At 25.7% G+C, this 23,189-nt stretch overlaps 1 protein-coding gene across 3 annotated transcripts in view; it reads left to right on the top strand.

The window, feature by feature from the left end:
* The window catches only part of LOC112595428 (atrial natriuretic peptide receptor 1-like), a 55,856-nt gene extending 40,339 nt beyond the window's left edge, over positions 1 to 15,517 (top strand). For 2 of the 3 annotated variants that reach the window (XM_025340638.1, XM_025340637.1), the window contains 20 exons: positions 868 to 1,024; positions 1,452 to 1,574; positions 2,063 to 2,172; positions 2,735 to 2,923; positions 3,027 to 3,162; positions 3,924 to 4,160; positions 5,074 to 5,158; positions 5,249 to 5,366; positions 7,717 to 7,824; positions 7,886 to 7,963; positions 8,555 to 8,731; positions 8,847 to 9,006; positions 9,788 to 9,946; positions 10,877 to 11,045; positions 12,037 to 12,183; positions 12,282 to 12,405; positions 12,498 to 12,566; positions 12,962 to 13,136; positions 13,557 to 13,655; positions 15,081 to 15,517. In XM_025340638.1, coding sequence (XP_025196423.1) covers positions 868 to 1,024; positions 1,452 to 1,574; positions 2,063 to 2,172; positions 2,735 to 2,923; positions 3,027 to 3,162; positions 3,924 to 4,160; positions 5,074 to 5,158; positions 5,249 to 5,366; positions 7,717 to 7,824; positions 7,886 to 7,963; positions 8,555 to 8,731; positions 8,847 to 9,006; positions 9,788 to 9,946; positions 10,877 to 11,045; positions 12,037 to 12,183; positions 12,282 to 12,405; positions 12,498 to 12,566; positions 12,962 to 13,136; positions 13,557 to 13,655; positions 15,081 to 15,307 — 2,847 coding nt within the window. In that variant the 3' untranslated portion in view covers positions 15,308 to 15,517. The remainder of the gene's footprint in view (positions 1 to 867; positions 1,025 to 1,451; positions 1,575 to 2,062; positions 2,173 to 2,734; positions 2,924 to 3,026; positions 3,163 to 3,923; positions 4,161 to 5,073; positions 5,159 to 5,248; positions 5,367 to 7,716; positions 7,825 to 7,885; positions 7,964 to 8,554; positions 8,732 to 8,846; positions 9,007 to 9,787; positions 9,947 to 10,876; positions 11,046 to 12,036; positions 12,184 to 12,281; positions 12,406 to 12,497; positions 12,567 to 12,961; positions 13,137 to 13,556; positions 13,656 to 15,080) is intronic. The other variant, XM_025340639.1, reaches the window with a different exon arrangement.
* The last annotated feature ends 7,672 nt before the right edge of the window (positions 15,518 to 23,189 follow it).

The following is a 23,189-nucleotide window of genomic DNA, read 5'->3' as shown; positions in this document are numbered from 1 at the left end:
TAAATAATTCTTGTTTTGTTAGTTTTTATACATTATATTGGTTAAATTACTCAAATATGTTAATATGATATTATTTTTTCAGCACTTTGTAGGTTATACTGAATAAACAATTTGACATATTTTATTACTAACAATCGTTGCATAAATCATAGCATTTAGAATCTATTTTTTTTGTTTTAATTGACTATTACAAGTTAAAATATTCTAATTAATGTTCATAATATAATTTTTATGTAGATTTTCATTTTTCGTGCAAATACAAAATCAATTATTCACACAAAAATTAATGAAAACCACTTTCTCAGCATTTCTATAAAATGAAGCTTTTATCATAACTATATTATAACTGTTGAATTATGAATTGTGCTCTTATGGGGTTTCATTTAATTCATTTACTCAAATGAATTTTACATAATGTAGAATAATTTATTTTTACAAAATTATTAAGATTTTTATATTCATTCTAATTTAACGTAAACTATAACCAAATGAAATATGTGTATTAAAATAAACAAATTCTTAAAATGAGTTAAGTTACCATTTCGTGAATAATTGAAAAAGAAATTAAAGTAATAAAAATAAGTTATATTCATCTTTCATTTATTCCGTTATGAAAACACGCAATAATGTTATAAGTTTGAATGAATTTCCTAAGTTAATAATATACTTCACGCGCGCCAATTTTTAAATCGTTCAAGTTACAGTTCCCTCAGAAAATTAAATTTTCTTTGAAAAAAATTATCGTTTTAGACAGATTCGATAAAATTTATAAATTATTTGTACTAAATTTTTTGTACAAATTTAACACAATTATTATATTCTGTACTAAATATTTGTATTAAATCTATAATACTGGTACATTTTCAGGGAATTTTTAAGGACAAGTCTGAGTATCCGACGCTGACGAGAATGTCATACTGTCAGCGCAGATTAAGGCTCGTATTTTTGAGCATTTTTAAAAAGTTCAACTGGAAACACGTAGCCTTAATACAAGACCGTTCAGATTTGTTTTCTTTGACAGTGGGTGAGTAATATTGTATTAATAAAACGAAAAATTAACTGTATATTAATGTTTTAAAAAGTATCATTTCATGTTAAAATATACATAAAAACACAAAACATTATATGGATATTTTTTTACGTAAATCATTTTGTATGTATTATTTATATATACATTAAAATATTATTATTATTATCGACGAATTGACAAAAAATAAATTTAAAAAAATAATACAAATAATTTTAATTTTAATATTACTCAAATCAAACTATATTAGAAACTTTACATTGAATTAATTACAATTATTTTGATAAAAAATAAAATAAAAACAATTGCAAAAAATATCCGTTTATATGAAAAAATCTATAAGTATTTTAATTTGTTAAATAACTTTTAAAATGAAAAAACAGTAATACATGTATACTCTAATTTAAGGTGCTAAATTTTACAGGTAAAAACTTGGAAATTGGGCTTAAAAAAGCTGGTGTTTTGAGTTTTATACGAGATTTAGATGGAAATGATGAAGATCCACACTGTGAAAATTATTTAAAAGATGCTAGCATTCAGGCAACAGGTAATTGTAATGATTTTTAAATTCATATCAAAATATTTTTGACATTCATTTAATGAATATTATGTTTACTTATGTGAATAAATTTCCAATTACCTATGTTAAATGATTAGCGTTTTGTTCGTTTAAGATAATAATATATATTATAATGGGATTCAGTTAAAATTTAGTTGTTTGTAAGTTATAAACTTTTAAGATTTATTGTTATTGATGTTAGTGTAAATGAAGAATTTATTATGAATAAAATATTAGCTGACTTACGAACACAATAACGTTCATTTATATTGTTTATGCATTTAAAATTAAGTAATGATAATATATATATTATTTAATATTCAATATTATGGTATATTGAAGTGAAGAAAAGAGATTAGCACTGTTTAGCGTTGACGAATAAAATACATTTCAAAAAACATGAGAGATCTATTTTTTTTATTTTTTTTTTATACCTATTGATCTAATTATTCTTCTATTTTTGTATTTTAAAACAGTCGTAATACTATGTGTGAGGGGAACGTTGGTGCGGAAATGTATGTTGGCTGCTCACAAGCTCGGGATGACTAAAGGCGATTGGGCGTTTTTGGACGTGGAATTAGTACAGGTAAACAAAATGCGTGTAAATAATAATACGTTCTCAAGTGAAACAATTTTTTTCGAAAACCTTAAAGGCTTAGAAAAATATTATAATTATAAATGACCCTTTGAAAATAAAGAAGTTTTAATTAATAGAAATGTATGTATTATTTTTGGTGGTAAAGACTTAGTCAGAAAAAAATTCCACGGTCTGCTTGCGTGAATAACAATAATTACTTGCTGTAATGTTAAAACTATAAAAAAAAATAACTTTTTTTTTGTCATTAGAAGTTATTTTAAGGTTCTATACTCTCTCCTCTCTCAATAACTGTAACCTATTTACATCTTAAAAAATAACGAATATAATAACAGCCGACATGAGTTATACAATATATTAAAATAAGTTTCTTTAGCAGTTAAAACAATTAATAAAACAGTAAAAAAAACTATTTCGAACGTATTTTTTAATGTTTTATTTTAAATAAAATCAAAAATTATTCATCAAGATTCACCACTCGAATACATTTGTGTTCTAAATTTTATTTTTTATTTTTTGATCAGTGGCATTTATAATATTAATTTATTACTAGGGCTCTTATTGGGGCGAACACGGATGGTCGACGGGAGACAGTGAAGACGGTGCCGCCAGAAAAGCTTACCAGGCATTGTTGCGGGTGTCCCTGCTAAAACCCACCAGTTCACAATTTCACAATTTCTCTAAGCTGGTCAAGCAAAAGGCACTAGAAAATTACAACTACACGCTGTCCGAGAATGAAGAAGTGAGTATAACAAACTAAATAATAATGACAGCCATAACCATAAATATGATTGTCGGACGAATGATGAGATGATAGTGTAAAGGTCGATATTATTGGTATTTAGGTAAATTTTTTCGTCGGTGCATTTTACGATGGCGTACATTTGCTTGGCATGGCAATGAACGAAACTCTGACCAACAAACAAAACATCAAAGACGGCAAAACAATCACCAGTTTGATGTGGAACAGAACGTTTAACGGTAAAATGGCTTTGAATTCGCTAATAAATTATTAAAACGTAATAATTATTATACTGAACTCCAACAATTTTAAATTGTAATACAACGAAACAGTAATATTTTTAATTCAAAATAATTCCGAACACATCGTTTACACGCTGTTGCTTAATTTGAGACAGGCATTATTATAGTGGTTGTGTATCTTAAAATATGACATTACATCATTAAACTTATTACAAGCTTAAATCGTTTAATGGGTACAAATTGGAATGCCGTTTAAAATCGTTAAGCCACCGCTTATAACTATAGACGTAATAATATACTAATACAATAGATTGATGAAAATATTTAAATATTATTCCATCCGATCAAAAAAATTACGAAAACAGCCCCGTTGATATTACATTAAATATTTATGTCACATATTATGATAATTATACGAATAATAACGTTGAAATTCGTTAAATATTTTATGGTGTATTTGTTTATAGTAATATGTTTAGCTCAAAATCGTGTAAATATATATTTATCTTAAACTTACATTATCGGACAATTTGACAACTGACAAATAATAAATATATTTCTGTTAGGTAACGATATTGTGCTCAAACGATCAGTTTCTGAAGACGATGAGATGATCCTGTAGGGGTGGGTGGTTTGGGAGTAGATCGTATGAGGGGGATGATTTATAATAATGTATAGTACGTTACGTATATTTGATATATATATTTATGGTTATTTATCACTCCTTGGGGTTGTTGTTGTCGTTTTGGCGTGAAAAGGTGTCACTGGTCGAGTGAGGATCGACGAAAACGGTGACAGAGATGCGGATTACGCGATATTGGACTTAGACCCGATTACGGGTAGGTTCGAGGTAGTGGCCAAGTACTACGGGGAGGCGAGAAACTACAGTCCAGTGATTGGTAAACACATCCACTGGCCTGGCGGATCGGATGGACCACCTGAGGATGTTCCGGCTTGCGGGTTCCTGGGAAGCGGACCAGCCTGCGATTCTAAAGGTAATTATGTTCTATTTTCCAATGCATGCATATTATAATAATATAGATTTTGCTCTGTCTAAGTACGATCTTATCAGTATTTAATTAATTTAACTCGTCATTAGTTGGAAATATTAAATTGGAAATCAAACTTCATTATAAAATCAAAACATTAATCAATCCACTCTAAATCCAAAATTAGATAAGCCACTAATATTTAATATCATCAAAACAATATTATGATTTCACGGTTAGCCGCAATGGCTTTAAATATTACTAAAATAAATGTAATAATTTACTGTATTTTATTTTTATTTTTGATAAATTATTATAGCTAATCATATTATATTTTGGATATGAACAAAACATTTTAAAATGCAGTCACAGAAAACAGTGTTTATAAAATTATAACAAAGTCGTTGAATTTCTTTTGGTGCAAAAAGAAAGGTCACAGTTATCTGATTTGGGCAAAACGGAAAAGGTCGATTACGAAAAAAAGTAAAAATGCGCTGTCTATAGTATCTATATATGTATATTATATTAAATGTATTCGTTGGCGCCAAACGACAGCCGACCAATCATTTGAAATATAAGATATAATTTTAAGTAAAAAATAAAATAAAAAATATGGTAGATATTGCAAACGAATAATTTCATCTATCGCAAGTTCGTCGTATATGATCCATTAGAAATATAATATTAAATAATGCATCGAATACTTTTTTATTTTTATAATATTTATCAAACCGTGCAGCCACTCACCTATCACTCTTATTTTTCTTAAAAAAAAAAAAAAAAAACCATATCCATATTTCAAACTATATGGTTATATATTTAACTGAAAAAATGTACACAATTATAAATATTATTATATAAATACTAATTTATTTTTAAATTTTTAACTCCTCGATTTCATTTTAATTTTTGCACACAGATATTTACTATATAATGTTATATGCATTGATTGCTTTCACCGTGTTCATTTCATTCGTCACAGTATTAGCTTTCATCGTTAACAGGTATGCATTTAATATTGCAGTAAAAATTACAAAGAAATTATATTTAAGTTAGAATTTAGCTAATAAAATAATTTTTTCAATTGAAAACAGACAGCTTAAGCTTGCGGCGGATTTAAACAATATGAGTTGGAGAGTACGACCTGAAGAAGTATTGATTGAAGTCAGTAAACCGTATTCATCTCGTTTGGCTCTACAGAAACCAACTGAGGTAATGTATTTTATGTGTTTAAAAAGTATACTTATGAAACGTATTTAGATAATTATTTTCTTTACTATCAACAGTTGTGGTACATGTATATATACTATTTACATTGCATTATAGCCTCAACGATATTTTCAAAAAATATTATACCATACTTATAATTATTGGTATACTGTTCAAATATATTCTGAAACTAATAATTCCATTATCACGATTTATTAGGGCAGGAATTTTTAGCACCAAAGTACGTTAACACGTACTACTGATTTAAAACTCAAAAAATCAATTAATCTGCCCAATTAACTATCAGTAATAGACTTCAAAAGTATCAATATTCAATATCTATTATATTTATTACAAAAACATTTAAGATGGCAGAACTTAAAGGTTATAAATTACCTTATTTCTGTTCTATGTTCAATTTTAAGAAGATAATCGAAAAAAAAATATCAACAAAACTGTTTAAAAAAATTAAAAACATGAATATAATTTAACATATTTTAAATTTTTACTGATGAGTTTAGTGCAAGTTTTACGATAAAAAAAATATACTATGCATAATATTTACATTATGTAATTTTAACTTGATTTGGTTAACATCAATACGTCAGTGGATTTAAAACATTCGCATGTGTCGATTTGTTATTTCGTAAAAGGAATTAAGTCAGAAAAATTTGTTTATGCATGAAATATAAAAATGTATTTTCAATTTTGGATATTTTTCATATTTTAATAATTCATTGTTGTTGTTTTGCACAAACCGGAATTATTTTTTTTTTTTTTTTTGGAAAATTACAATAATTTTTAATCTAGGTTTTTTTTAGAATTTTTCTCAATCAAATTATTTTTAGATTATATTTTTGTCAATAGTATCTACTTTTCAGTAAAAAAAAAAAAAAAATCATTATAAACCGTGGAAAAAAGATAATTACAATTTATATTAAATGATATAATATTATATATCAAAATATTATTTTATCTTATATTATTTTATTACATTTTTTTTTAGTCAATAATAAACAATTTAAGATAGATATATTAAATTATTACTATATTTTTAATTAAAATAAACTAAATAATGTCATGTTTTTACCCATGAAAAAAGAGTGAATTTTAAGAGTATATTTTGTCAATTTTAAATATGAATCAAACAGTAGTTTATATCTTTTAACTTATGACTTTTCAAGTTACTTTTTATCAATATCGAAAAATAATTATTTACTTAACTTTTATCTTAACTTACTTAGGTAACTCAAATTAGTTTAAAATAAGTAACTTTTTTATTCTTGCAGTTCATATACTCAACGTTAAAACATAATTATAGATTACTACGTTTTCTAATATACAACATAAAACAACTAGTGAATTCTTGAAATCCTAGCTATGATAAATTAATTTACTATATAAAATGTATTTAAGCGTATAATTTTTAACTTAATAAGATAAATCATATTATCATTTATCCCGTAAATAACACTCGAATATTTTATTTAAAATAGAATATAAGAAAATAAACATACAAAATATATATTCTCTCATCGGATCGATTGTTTTAATAATCATTACACTATTGATCAACTTAAAATGAAATAAAACTTTTCAGAACAACGTTCAGCAATTGAAATTTTCGAGTGCCACATTATAAATTTGAAAAGTTTTCAAGTGTACCATCGAAATTCAATGTACATTTTTGGCCTAATAAAATAAAAGCAAAATCAAAAAGTCAAATTAAGTTTAATTTACTATAAAAAAAAAAATAAATAAATATTTAAAAAAATACATTTTTAACATGTGTTAATAAAAAATTGTCAGGTCCATGCCCAGATTTAACGATGAGACAAAATAGCTTTAGCACAGAGCGTAGTATACAAATAAAAGCGTAAGTCTTTTGGATTATACGAAAACCTATCCAAAAAATTATTTAAAATTTTTAAAATATTATTGAATTTTAAATTCTAAGTTAAATTATAAGATTGATGTAAAAAACTAAACGGACACTAACACTTTCCTTACAGTAATCCGGCTACAATCAAGTATTAGATTAGCACTCGTCTAGGTATGGTATACTATTTTATTTGATCCCTTGCCATGGAAGATAAGTAAACATAAACGTCATACTATTTTATCTAATGCATGTATATGTAGGAATTTAGTATGATTTTAAAATCTTTGAGTCGGTTTATATATATATATATATATTACACTACATGATAATGTGTTGCTGATGAAAAAAAAATAATAAAACATTCTAATCAACGTTATTACAAAAACTCGTCCGTTTATAAAACCATTGCGATGTTTTTCTTATTATTTTAAAAGCCTTGTCATGTTAACCTTTCCAATTATTTTCGTATAGATATTCGAACCGGCGTTGCAAGAGAAATTAATCTGTCGGCGAAGGTCTGACACTTCAAATTCGTCGTTGCCACCGGCACAAGTTTATACTACAGTCGGCATTTACAAGGTAAACAAAAACCAATTCTCAGAATGATTTCTCTAAATATTTTATGTTTTTGTTATTGCAGGGGTCTAGGGTGGCGATAAAAAAAGTCGTCAAGAAAAAAGTCGATTTAAACAAAAAACTTTTATGGGAAATCAAACAAGTAAGTAAATTAATTATAATTTACATATATATTATCGTCAAATAATTGTAATTACCCTCAAGAACGTATTTTAAAACGTGCGTTGAATGAGTCTATTAACTAAAATCTATAAGTGCTTAATTTGTAAAAGTGTTTTGCTTTCATTATTTTCATTAAATTAATTTATTTAAAAATGCATTTTAGATGTAACTGTTTACCAATTAAAACTACCAATAATGGTATGAAAATAAATCAATATCTTGGAATAATTTTTTCATAATATTGTAAACAAACTTATACTTTATAACAGTATAAGTGATACAAAATATTCAAAAAATCTAAATACAATACTATAGAAATGTATAATATATTTAATTAAATTATTCATTTAAAATATTATTTTTACTACAACTTTATAACTTTGATCTAACTGAATACTACAATTTGTTTAATAAATGTATTTAATTTGATTTAATTTCAAATACAGTTGAATAACAGCTTATACTTAAAATAATTTTCTCTAATAGTCTCATTGGAAATATCTAGCTGATTTTCAGGATTTCAGATTTAAAAAATACATTTTAACCGAAATTTCATTACATTTTGAAATAGGTACGCGATGTAACACATGAAAATACAGTGCGTTTCATTGGATCGTGCATTCATTGTCCTACGGTGCTTATACTTACCGAATACTGCCCAAAAGGAAGTTTAAAAGATGTCTTGGAAAACGATGCACTAAGATTGGATTGGAACTTTAGAATGTCATTAATACACGACATTGTGAAGGTACCTATGCATCATAGAGGTCATCAAACATTATTTTCAATCATATATTAATTTAGCATGGTTTTAATAAATTATAGCATCGTATTGATCATTTTGTTGATCTTGTTTATTACAGGGTATGGCATTTTTACATAGTTGTGAAGTGGGTGTACATGGAAAACTACGATCCAGTAATTGCCTAATCGATGGACGATTCGTACTTAAATTGTCCAACTTTGGACTTCGAACACTAACTACACCGTCAGAAGTTATACACGATAGTGTTTACTACCACAGTAAGCTGGAGTGAGAAATTTTAAATGAAAAAAAATTCTGAGAATAACAATAGTATACAGAGTCATATAATAATGTTATAACATAAAAATGTTACTTATAAAAATTTAAACTTTAATTTCAATATTATTTAATAGGCATATCTATGATTAATATTATCGTGGAGTGACATGATAATATAACATAGAAACTAAACAATTTTGTTTATTTTAACTTACATTAAGCTATTTTACTTTTTAACCTTCAACCCTCTCCCCATTATAAATTTATGTGCATGCTACTGAAAGTAATTGTTGTTTTTTGACTAGCTGTGGTTATATATGCATAAGATATTATTTGAAACTTCAATTACCCAGATATTAATATTCTATAATTTATTCTATTACCTAAAATCTAAATATTTTTTTTGGTAAATTTAAAAAATATAATTTAATTCAGTATTTTTAACTTAATTAAATAAGAACTTAACTTTGAATTTATTTATTTTATTTTATAATATATCTGACAAAGGTCAAAAACAATGTTTGATCAAAATTTTGTCAACTATATAACTTCAATTTTGGTATTATATGATAATAATTTTTTTAATTCTATCTGACAGACTTTAAATATTTAAAATCTTATTCTATACTTATAAAATTATAATTACTAAACAAAAAAAATTGAATCGTTTATAAATCTGCAGTTATTAAGATATCACATTGCTATTTTTACAATGCAATAGATTGATATTAAACATTTAATTGTATTAATTAGTTATATCCATTATTTTATTTCTGTAAGAACTATTATGGGTAGCTCCAGAACTTCTTTCCAAACACACTACTAATTTAATACCAGCTACCCAAAAAGGAGACGTTTACAGTTTTGCTATTGTCTTGGAAGAAATAGTTGTACGTGGTGGACCTTATGAGTTTGTTAAAAACGACTTAACGACACAAGGTAAATTTAAAAAAAAATATATACTTATGACATATTCACTTAAATTTAAAAAATATTTATATATTGGTAATTGGAAATTTAAAAAAAAAAAAATGTTTTAATTAAGGAAAAGTCTGTAAGTTTACATTAGAATTGAAATGATTCTTTTTTTAAATGTTTATGTTTAATCAGTAAGAGATCATACCATATGATTAAATATTAACCAGTTGGTTCAAATAATCCATACTACATAATATATGAAAAAAAACTATCTATTATTGATTTCCTTGAGGATCGTATAACTTTATTATTGTTGTTAGCTTATAAATAAAACATATATATGCCAGATTGCATGAACAATCACTAAAAATTTAACAAGCCAATAGTGAGCTAATGGTTTAACATGATTTAGTGACCCGTAATTGATCCATTGTGTTTGATTGAACAATAAATCAATCAATTTTTCACACGACTTAGTAATAATATATTAATAATTTTTGTTTTAAAGTAAAATTAAATTATGGTATTTTTAGTATGGGATAACTGAAAGCATCTCATATACCTACCATTTGCTTAATATGTCGTAACATAATATTACGTTATGATTACGATCAGCTTTAATTTTTACGTATTATAAAATAATTCAATTATCTGTTTGATGATTCTTCATGCCATATTATACGATTAACTTAATATCACAAACATATGATTTTTTTTTTTATATATATTATATATATTACAATAAGTGATCATATTAAGATAAATTCATTTTATTTGTGACTATTCGGTTATTTTAATTTTAAATCAATGAACTAAACTGTTATCGAACATAAAATTTGTAATATTGTGAATAATTATGCAATATTATGAGTAACTTATTATTGTCGTCATTCACAAACAGCATTAATACTGTGATAATAATATTATTATTCGTTACAAATATAACGGTAGAAATTTTGGAAAAAGTCGAGTTGCGCGAAGAACCGTATTTCCGTCCCGACATATCTGGACACGATTGCCCGGAACCATTGTCCGAACTTATGCAAAGATGTTGGAATGATATACCCGAAGAAAGACCTGGCTTCGATATCATGCGAAGTATTGTACGACAAATCACGAGGTAACAATAATATATCTAATTTTACACCGTATATATTTTACATAATAATGAACAGCTATTATTTTTTCGCAGTTTAATTTGTATTCGAGTTGGCATGAGTAGGTTGTCTAGTTTTGGTTATATAATACTATACTCGACTACATCTGTATTCGTTGAGGATTATCAATATTGTGAATTCCTATTCACAGAAAACAAACATCAATGTTTCTTATACCACTATATTTATTTGCAAAACCACAATTCTGCCAAATATAAATATAACGTTAGAAATTATACGAACACATAAGTTATGCGAGCACTTCAAATGTCTAGCAATAAATATAAAATTGACAATTACTTACTAGACCAATAAGAGAACGTGAAAAACAATCCATCAAAACAATGTTGAAAAGGAGGAAACTATGAACTTATCTGTACGTTTTATCGAGACCGGAAACGTTTAGTAAATAGACAAAAACGAGAATCACCTGTATAAGAACTAGGAACCCATCTTAACATTAATTACTATGGTGTAAATATTGAGGGCAAATAAGATGTATAGGTCAAAATTTAACGTGGGAGGTTATCAAATTCAATATTTATCTTTTTCCGAGTCTTAGATTAATAATTATTAATAGAATATACCTACAATGAAAAATAAGTAAATATACGTGTACATATACAATATTTTATTTTAATTTATTAAGAAAACTCGTGTGAGCTACAGAAAATATAGGAAAAACGTTTCTAGAGATAGCCACGTCGACATGATATCTATATAGCGTTGTAGTAAAATGTAAAAACTACATAAATATTAACAAAATGACACAGGATACTACAAGTTATAAAATCTAACAATCTTATTTTAAGTTATGTAAACTATCAGCTACTTAGTTTAAAAAATATATTAATTTATCAACAAAAACACGCTTGATATTATATTTGTATTATTATTATTTATATGTTTATAGTTTATACTATATATTTTTTTTATAAAGTTATATAATTATAGGGGATATTGCGAAAATCTAATGGATGATTTGGTACTGAGAATGGAACAGTACGCAAATAACTTGGAAGCTCTGGTCGAAGAGAAAACCGATCAGTTGAGTCAAGAAAAACGTCGATCGGAAGAATTGTTATTTCAAGTATTACCCAGGTCATATATAAAATATCGATTGTTTTAAAATGATAATAAATGCAATATTATGCGTGAAAATCTTTATTTTAAAATTCTTTGAATATTTTTGTTTCCAGACCAGTCGCTCAACAACTGATGGCCGGCGAAATGGTCAAACCCGAACAATTTGAAAATGTGACCGTTTACTTTAGTGATATCGTTGGTTTTACGGTACTTTGTGCTCAGAGTTCTCCGATGCAGGTAAATAATATTATACTTTTAAATTTAATTTTTTGATCCTTCTGCAACAGATATATACTATAATAACTGTCTCACCTATGTTATTATTTCAGGTGGTAAACCTTTTAAACGATTTATATAGCACTTTCGACCGGATTATTGGGTTTTACGACGTATATAAGGTAATGCGCAAGAAAATATTTATGTTATTAACTATATATCAATTGCATTTTTTAATATTATTGTCGAAACTTGATAAAAATATTAATTTTAATTTCACGGATAATTGTTTATTGTTAATTTATAATATTTTATCAAATATCTCATTTAAATTATCACTTATGAGTGAATATAATTAAAATTACTTTATTATTATTACGAACGCTTTTCGTACAGTATTTTTTGCACGTGGCGTAAAAATCTATCGATTTTTTGATCATAGCAATAACATAATCACATCATAATATTATTTCACCTGTACGTATAAAAAATATTACCTTCTTGGACAACACTATGATTCAATTGTTCCGTCTACTACGGGTCCGTAATAAATAATCACAAGAAAATTGATTTTTAGGTTGAAACAATCGGGGACGCTTATATGGTTGTTTCTGGATTACCCGAGAGAAACGGCGACAACCACGCAAAAGAAATTGCACTCATGTCTTTGGCTATTCTCGACGCCGTCCAAATGTTCACGATCCAACATAAGCCCGATGCTCAACTCAAAGTTCGAATCGGAATTCATACAGGTATAAACTACAATATATATTATATATGCTCACGGTCCTAAAATTCATATTTAAGAGTCTTTCATTTTGAATCAAAAAAAAAAAAAAAAGTTAGATCATATTAGTTAAAAATTAAATGTATTTATGCATGATTTGGTACTTCATTTTTTTTATACAAGTTATCTTGGAAAATCAACCATATTATTTTTTATTATAAGTTTATAATTATACATTATTATAACAGATAATTGTTAAATTAGATTGTGTTAATTTAAAAGCAATTATATTTTAACGATAATTTATTACCTATTATATTGTATTACCATAATCTATTACAATGATTTCCTTTTAAAAATAATTCTAATGTAACGTATGTTTTTTTAATAGTCACTAAATGTTTATTAATTTTATGATTTAAATTATTTTTTGAATGTGTTATAGGACCTGTATGCGCCGGCGTTGTTGGCCAGAAAATGCCACACTACTGTCTTTTTGGGGACACCGTTAATACTGCATCTAGAATGGAGTCAACTGGAGAACGTGAGTATAAAATATAATATCACTACAGTATTGATAGATAAAATAGTCTAAATAGGGTGAAGAGTAAGATAATATTATATCTAATGTATCACGTACTCTTAAAACTGTCTAAATGCCTACGCTTACCTTACCTTCATAATAACGACACCATTTTTTCCATGAAAATAGTCAATTCTATTTTATTTTTAAGCAAAACGATTTGTAAAAAAAGGAAAACGTTTTTTTAACTTCTGGTGATTAACTCTGAAAATATAAACATTATAATATTTAGACTTTTTAATGATTGTTATGTTATGACCTATTATCAATTATACCTCAATAAAAATAATATTTATATACATATCAATACTCACATATCGATGAAGATGAAACAGTTTGTATGTAATCGTACTATTCCATTCGTATTATTCACATTTAGCATTGTGCACCGATTAACTCAACTGATGGAATTATATAACTACATATATGATAATATAAAATAATTTATTCATGAAAGTATTTATAAATTTATATTTATATTTTACAATATTTACCATAGAGTATTTTAAATATTTATTGCTAACCATGCAATGAAGCAACGCGTATTCGAATAATAAAAAAGAAATATTTAAAGTAACGACTTCAACAGCCCATAAATATAAAGATTGTAACTATCGGAGGCATCGATTCAATTTTTCTATTATTTGTGAAGGCCATGCATACTATCTGCCTATATATTTCATATATTTCATCGTCTAATTAAATTTAACAAGATCGAATCAATTCTGTAATAAATTATATATCTATAAAATTATACAGTAACATTAGTTGTAAAAAAACCAATTAAAACAGAATTATATATTTACACAAGTGAATATCTTCGGTTTTTAGATTTTATTTTTATTTTTAATACTTTAATAGGGATTATAAGATAAAATATCAATCATTTTTATGATTTTTTGTTTTAACAATTTAACGATTATTAGTTATTACTATTAGATCGTGCCCCATAGCTATAACTAATACACACCATAATTTTAAATAGAACAGCAGCTACTCTAGCTTGTCCCCAATCGTCATGGTTCATATAATATGTATACAATATAGTATAAAGTATTCTAATAAGTAGCTATTGTTTATTGTAGAAACTGTGGTACAAACATAGATGCATATAATTTGCATACAATGTATATATATATATATATATTATATATATATATATATACGTACAAAATTAAAACATTGATAAACAAATTATACAGAATAAATAACAAAAAAATAAAAAAATGGTGCAAACTTCAAAAATCATCATCCCCGTGACCCTCCCCCCCCCCCCCCAAAAAAAAAAAAAAAAAATTAATCCACTTTATACCTAACTGTATAAGCATACATAATAATAATATGAATAGTCAAATATATAATAATCAAAATTATTTTACTTTACAGCATTAAGAATTCACGTGAGCTGGGCAACCAAACACATACTAGACACATTTCAGACATTCAAGTTAGAGCTGAGAGGCGATGTGGAACTAAAGGGTAAAGGAGCGGTGGTCACCTACTGGTTGGTCGGCTGCACCGAACAAGACCCGAGACCACCGACACCGATCAGCACGGACACGTTGGACCCTAACAACCCTTACCCTTTGATATTTCCAGAGTTGAGCAAATAGTTACTTTATAAATATATTAATATTCTACTTACAGTTTTAATAATAATAAAAATAAAAGTGTAAATTATATTACTATCACGTGCGATAACACCGAGGTTACTGTACTCAATTATTTTAAACGCATTTACCTGCGCAAAACCACTAATTATCATTAAAACATATTTTTGTTCAACCCTGAAATTGTAATAATTCATTTATTAATTATTACACAGTATAGAAAATACAAAAGCTTTAAATTAATATTTTTTATTATTTGTAATGTTGTTCGTCTTTAAATTAGTTTTCATAAAATGTTAATTCATCTCTGTATTTTAAAAGTTCTATATAATAAATAATTATAAAGACACCACGCATCAGCGCGTCAAATAGATAGTTACATCAGCAATCGGTGTAAATGTTATAAAGCCAACTCGCAATAACTAAAAGTTCAAGGGGAAAGACAAAAAAATTTATTTACAATTTAGAGATATCAAAAACTAACAAATTAAGTATTATAGCGTTTAAAGTATACATTTTTATACTGACAACTGTACATCATACTCTTAAGTTATATTCAATGTATAGACGTGAAGTATCTTTTTTGTAACGACTAAACATAAAATCTACAAATTTTCACAATTAAAAATTAGATAATTCAATCTAATTATTATTTTATAAGTTCAAATAGTCAATTAAAAACTGCAAAAAGTCGCAAAGTGTCTACCTATCAACTACATAAACAACAATGAACAACAAAACGCAGTCGTGTGATTGGTGATCGATAGAAATAATTTTAACCGATTGTTTGTGTTCACTGTACAAGCGAGTTTTGTGCACGAATGTAAAGTTTCTAAAAAATACAATCGATCTAATTAAAGTAAATCTATTTTTAATGATCATATTATTGTCGAATTCATAAATCATAACATAAACCATTCACAAATTAGTATTAGGTAACTATTATATAATATGTTTACGTGGTAATTAGAACATTTAACAAATAATTTCAAAAATATAGTAACAGGGTGAAAAATGAAGAATCCCAAAGATTTAGTCATCGAAATTACCAAATATTTTTCAACAACATTAATGTATGACTCAATTTTGAAAATTGCACAATAATTGCAATAAATTCGGCACTGTCATTTTCAAAACTATCTAGTACGATTCTGGGTTTTAACGATACAGCATGCTCATCAAAATGTTACACTCAATATCCGTTTACTGTCAATTGGTGTTTTTTGTAACACTTGAAATAAAAAGTCTCGAAATTTTAACTTATAGGATATTTAGGTCATTATAATATGTACATACAATATTGGTTCACAGTACTGCATCCGCTGAGTTTTTTTCTGTTTTACTATAAATATATAAAAGTTCAATGAAATAAATCATTGTTTCGGTTATGTTAGATAATCGAATCAAAAACCGTATGTGTTTCTCCTTAAACGTTAAGAATTTTTATTTAAAAATTATATACTTTCTTTAGACTAGTTAGCAACTCATCTGGAACATATCATTTTCAAATACAATCAATGTGAAAACTTTATATTTTGTATTTTATTTCTTAGAACGTCTATACATAGATACAAAAAGATTGTTAAAAGTATAGGTAAGTAATTTAAATTATACTTAATTTTTTTTTTTTTTTTTGTCATTAAAATTAAATCTATACTTTTAAAATATATAAGGATTATATAATTTGTTCTATATGCTCATTTAATTAGTATCATCCGATAGCATACATTTTAATACCATTATTCATTAGTCATTACTCATTAGTATACTCAGTTTTCACGTATTTCTCAGGTACACAATAATACATTTTAACTAACATCTATTTATTTGTTTTATTATTGATATTTACATTTTAACGCACATGTATAAAAATAAAGGTATATTGTATATGTGAATACAACGATCATCGACCTTTATCGTATTTATAAAGTATTTTATATCATATTAAATAATTTCACTGTACAATGTACATATAATTATATTGAATATATAAATATCAAAAATATGAGTGTTTGATGTATATATATATCAATATTATCGACGAAACTATGTATTGAGTAATGACCTCCAATCGTCTATACAGCACATTTAATACAGCATAATACATCACTTGATTACCCAGTAAAGAATAAGTGTGAAATTTTAAAAGTCCATGATCACTGTAGTTGGAGTACTTTTAAACGTGTAATTCAGGTATAAAAAAAAATAAAGTAACCAATAAATGCAATAAATGAAGTTTGATCTTGTCTCTGGGCTTTAGTATAGAGAAAGTTTAGGTGGAAAACTTTTGCTTGACACTTCAACGAAGTCCTCGTAAACACGAGAGTTTCTATAAAAACTAATCTTGCAGTCACGGAGACTTTGACTTCAAAGCAAAATTTAAACCATTTAAGTTTTTTTGATTTTCTTGTGTTACGTTCAAAACATATATTTTCCTAACACTGAGTCGCAAATCCTCACGAATCTCGATGAAATTTTTTGGTAAATGGAAGTGTAGAATTAGCTCATCCATTCATAGTTTGCTGTAATTTACAAACTACCAACTTGTTAATTCTGAAAGTGGGTATGCAAAAAACTTGCAAAATATATTTTTTTTAAATACATCGAGGCTTCATTAACTCAAATGTCTATCGCACCATTCGCACCCCAGTTTTGCTAAACATAGATACGGCATTGGTGGCCGAACATTCACTATGATGGGATTATCGCACAGATACGTATATGCGCATGAAGTCAGAGTAAACGATGCGTACTTAATTTTAAATACCGACAGCGGAAGTTCACCTAAAATTTAATACTATTAATTTCTTGCGAAGAAATTGCAAAATTCTTCCAAACAAGCGATTATTTCGTGTAAACACGTCGACTTATATAATTGTTTAATTTCATGAACGTGTATTTGTGGTGGTTTAAAACCGCGTTCGTTACGTGAATATTTGCTACACGTAAGTATCATCTATTCGATCGCAAATTTCGAGGGTCGTGACTCATACCACGTTATTTGGGAGTTAAATCAAATTGCAATCACATAATGCTTTACACGTGTATAAAATATAATCATAATAATTATGGTTTAGTACCAGTATTGCGGCTTATAATAAATATTATTAAAATTTCCAATAAATATTAAAATCGACTAATTAAATTAAATGAAAAAATTTCTTATTAAAGATTCGTGACAAAGCAGCGGCGGCATATTTTATTGATTTTTTATGACATAAATGTGATTTTTATACTTTATTACTTATTAATACATGCATGTTCTATTCAACGATTCATCACGATATTTGAAAACTAAAATTTTCTAAGCTTTGTAAAATGAATTTTTTTCTTCAATCTGAAATTTAATAACCTATATTTTCTATAATTTAATGACATAATATATAGACACATAACACTTACATACATAGACCTTAAGGTATAAGGTCTATGCTTACATACAATGTATTATATGTATACAAATAATGTACTTGGTTTCAGGGAATTCTTTTTAGGATACTTTTTTTCTATTAGTCTTCTATGTGATGATAAGTATGATAACAATCAGATATCATGTATACGTAGTTCCCAGAATACACGAAAATGGAACAGCCTGAATAGGTACATATAGAGCTTTTAAAAGATAAGTAATTTGAAACCAAACCTTTTATACTTCACAATAAATTTCCTTATTGACCCCTAACAACGCACAACAGTCCATTCCCAGATTGTACGTGGTTTTCGCATATTAAAACAGCGGTTATTTCAAAGGATGAAACCTATTGAGGAGGGACATTAAAATGTATAAAAATGTAGGTAAGAATAACGATGTTTCGTGGTGAACGGCCAGTTTTGACCATAGAATACGAGTATGTAGAATATATTTATAATTCTATCAAGTACCAACAATGATAATTCGACATGCTGCGTACCTATATTCATAACCGCCGAACTATTACAATTCATTAAACTCGATGGCAGTTGCAATCAGTTACTGGTGGTAATTTTATAAATTATAACTAATATCATGAAATGCAATGTTAAATTTATTTTATACCATTAATAATCATCTTTTTTGTATCGCAGATGCTCAGGTGCGTATATAAATCATATAAGGTGATCACATTTATGATGTGTTTAAACTCGCTATTTCGAAAATGTACAATTTTATGAAAACACAATTTTTTACAATTATAAAACAACATTTATCAGAAAATGTTATCATTTTTATTTTTCGGGTTAAAATTTTTTTTAAATAAGCTGTAATAAAAAAATATTTTAAAAATAAAATGTTTTTTCTTAATGTTGTTTTGCAATGATTATGTTAAAAGTTTCCGATAAAATGAGTATAGACACTTAAATTGATTACCTTATATTATATACTAGCATTGATTAAAGAACATATTTTAAAATCAATGATAATAATAATAATTTGAATAGTTTGATAAATAATAATAATTTACATAAAAAAATTTATAAATTTTTATTATTTTTAAAATGAAGCATCATATTAAGACAACATAATATTATGTCTTATAACAAAATATATCAATATCTTTGTTAATTTACACTGCACAGTTTACCTACATATTAAATCTATATCCTATATTAAAATTTAAAGGTATGAGTAATTAATTAATTATTGTCATCAATATTTTATATATTAACTACTTACTCTTTACATCAAGCAATAGGTATTAAAACATTTAAAACTATCAATATTTTCTTATGGTATAATTTATTGATTATAGTACCAATATCTGAGCATTATGAGTAGATAATTAAAATGAGTTAGTAAACATAACTTACAGCGTACAGCGATTGAAAAGACATCTAGAAAATTAATTGATACACATTTTAAACAACAGGCAATTGTCAGTTTTGAATTTAAATTTCACAAAAGTCTTTACTCTTTATTAAACATTTCTAAAAATGATTTTTTACAATATTTATGGAATAATAATCATCTTTCATTTATAACTATCACACTTAATTGATTAATATGTCAGTAATAGTTTAAATAATATATAATACTTTAAAATATTCTTTATACCTATATAATTTATTAATTTATATAAATCTATATAAAGATTACATATCTACCAATAAAGACAAAATTGGTATGATGTGTTTATACATAAGTACTTATCTAATTATAAAACTAACTATTCGTTTCTATATTTTTATAATTGTTTTTAATAATAAATATAAATATTTATAAGTGCCATTATAAAATTATCAAGCGATATGTTCGATGACCTATTATTGACCTATTACCTACAGATTAAAAAAATGAAAATATTGTTATAAGTACTTAAAAATATTAAATATAGGTATTTATAAATTACTATATTTTACATATACCTACCTATTTTAATTTAGATTAAAATTTTGCAATTCAACCTATCTTAGATTTTCATTGCCAAAAATTTAAATTAGAAAATGAAACGAAACATGTCTATTGTATACTCAATCTTCATTATTTAGTTATTCAAATGAAAAAAATAAATAGTATTAGCATTGATTTTATTATAAATCAATGGTATCAGTAAATAAAGGTGTTCGTATTCCGTGTACTTTACGTATAGTAGTGTATTTAATAATAATTATAATGAAATAAGTGATTAGTGAAGTAAGATAGAAAGAACAACTATATTTATTAAAAAATCAAAATATCAACGATATTTTAATATTAGAATAACTGAATATGACTTTAAGTAAAAATTATTAAAGAATCCATGACTATTATTCTCTTTAAATTATTAGTTATAGTATATGAAGAAAAAAAATGGAGAGAGCATTATATAAAATAGGTGAACGTTTTATTTACTAATGAATCCATTTGAAAGGGTTCTAATCAAAAAGTTAGCATGTTTATAAATAAATGTACCTATTATTAAATTAAAATATACTAATGAATGTTTTAAAACAAACTAAAAAAATATTTTTTTATGAGTTAAAATATTAACTTTATGAGTTATGACTTATAACTTATGTGACTATCTAATAAAAACAGCTATAGATTTATTTGATCTTTGTGAATAATAGGTATGTCGATAACTATATTCAAATAATCGATTGTACCTATTCATGAAAAATATGTTGACAATTTCACGTTTTATTTTCAAAATTAAAAAATATACTAGAGAAGTTTTACGAATCAATTAAAGCACCATTGTTGGACCTCAATCCTACTGTAATGAATAATATTCCTGCATCAAATTTACCAGAGTTCAGGATATTAATTTAAAAGATTTTTTTTTTTTTTTTACCATTTGTAGATTATTTCAAAATTTTATTTAAATATCATATTTCTAGTTTGCATAACGAATTCCAAGTTTTTTAACAATAAAAAAATATCCTAATTCAAAATTTTTTAAAATGTGTAGATTTTTATATTTAAATTTTCCCAAATAAGAAAACATTTGAATCAGAATTTAAAGTGTGAATACAAAAATGGAAATCATTACCCAATAAAGAATTCTCAATATCTAAAACTGATATAATACAATACCTATCATGTAATCTATGGTATTCTTACAAAAATCCCAATATCAACCGTGTTTGCTAAACTTTATTTTTTTATTTTAAAAACATTGAAATTATCTGACAAGTTGAACATATTTGTTACTTGATATTTATATCTTAAGTATTCCAATAAACATAAAAAAAATTATATAAATGCGTTTTCTTGATTACTTTTCACGCAACGTTTGATTTAATAATATTGATAATATTATGTTTGTTATATTTTTACAAGTTTGAAGTAAATTTATCTTTCATTTCATATTATAATATGTACTTAACAAATAATAATTAGTATGTAATGAACATTATAATTGAAGGGTCCGGTGCAATAACAAGGTATCTCCACTTTTTTTCGAAATGCATGTTTTAACATATTCTAATAGTGGAAAAATTTGTCTACATTTCGGTGCAATAACGATATATCTCCGACTATTAAATACGCTAATATCATACAAAAGGAGATATCTGGTTTTAAATGTTCTGGGCAAGAACCAGGTATCTCCGGAGATACCTTGTTTATGCTCAGAAAGATGGCAACACTTTTATTACTTTTAATTTATTAATTAAGTATTAATTTTTATGTTTTTATGTACGCAAATATTTGGTGTCAACTAATACCACATTATAAGATTTTAATATTATGTTTCAACTGTTAAAAGGATTATTATTATGTTTATGTTTTATTTGTTTTTATACATGCTCAAGGTGTTATGTTATTTTCAATTTGTTTCTTTTTGATTTATTATATTATGTTGTGAGTAACAACAAACACATTTTTATCATTTTAAGATATATTTTCTATTTATTTATTATGTGCTCATTAATAGGTACTAATATGCTCATGATTATATTCTAAAATGAAATATCCTACCAAAGTAGTTTTTTTAAGTATTTTTTTAGTCGTAAAGGATATCAAAGCTACATTAATGAATGCATAGACCAAAGTTTTACTTATATTTTGGGTCAAAAAACCAGGTATCTCCTTAAAACACATAGTTACTCAATTTAATCATTATAAAAGGTTGTGATAGGTTGGATGATTTTGATTATAGGTATAAATTACACATTATAAATGTTTTTTGAGATTATTCAATACATATGATGAAAGAATTTCTGAGATAAAAAAAAAAACAAAAAACATGGATTTTAATTTTGGGGTAAGAACCCATATATCTCCACTAAATTAAACTTGAATTAATTAATTAAAATTATTCAAATTTATTTAAAAGTAATAAGGCTTTATGGAATGTTATATATACATCCAAAGCATAAAAATCAGTTTTGGAAACAGTAACATGATGAAAGGTGGGTCAGTAAAAACATTTTTTATGTCTCCTGAACAATTTCAAAAAGTGGAGATACCTTGTTATTGCACCGG

This window comes from Melanaphis sacchari, unplaced genomic scaffold (assembly GCF_002803265.2).
Source record: "Melanaphis sacchari strain LSU unplaced genomic scaffold, SCAv2.0 Contig27_pilon_pilon, whole genome shotgun sequence".
In the NCBI taxonomy this organism is placed as follows: domain Eukaryota; kingdom Metazoa; phylum Arthropoda; class Insecta; order Hemiptera; family Aphididae; genus Melanaphis; species Melanaphis sacchari.
Note: the sequence above shows the minus strand (reverse complement) of the source record. Positions and strands in the feature narration are given on the sequence as shown.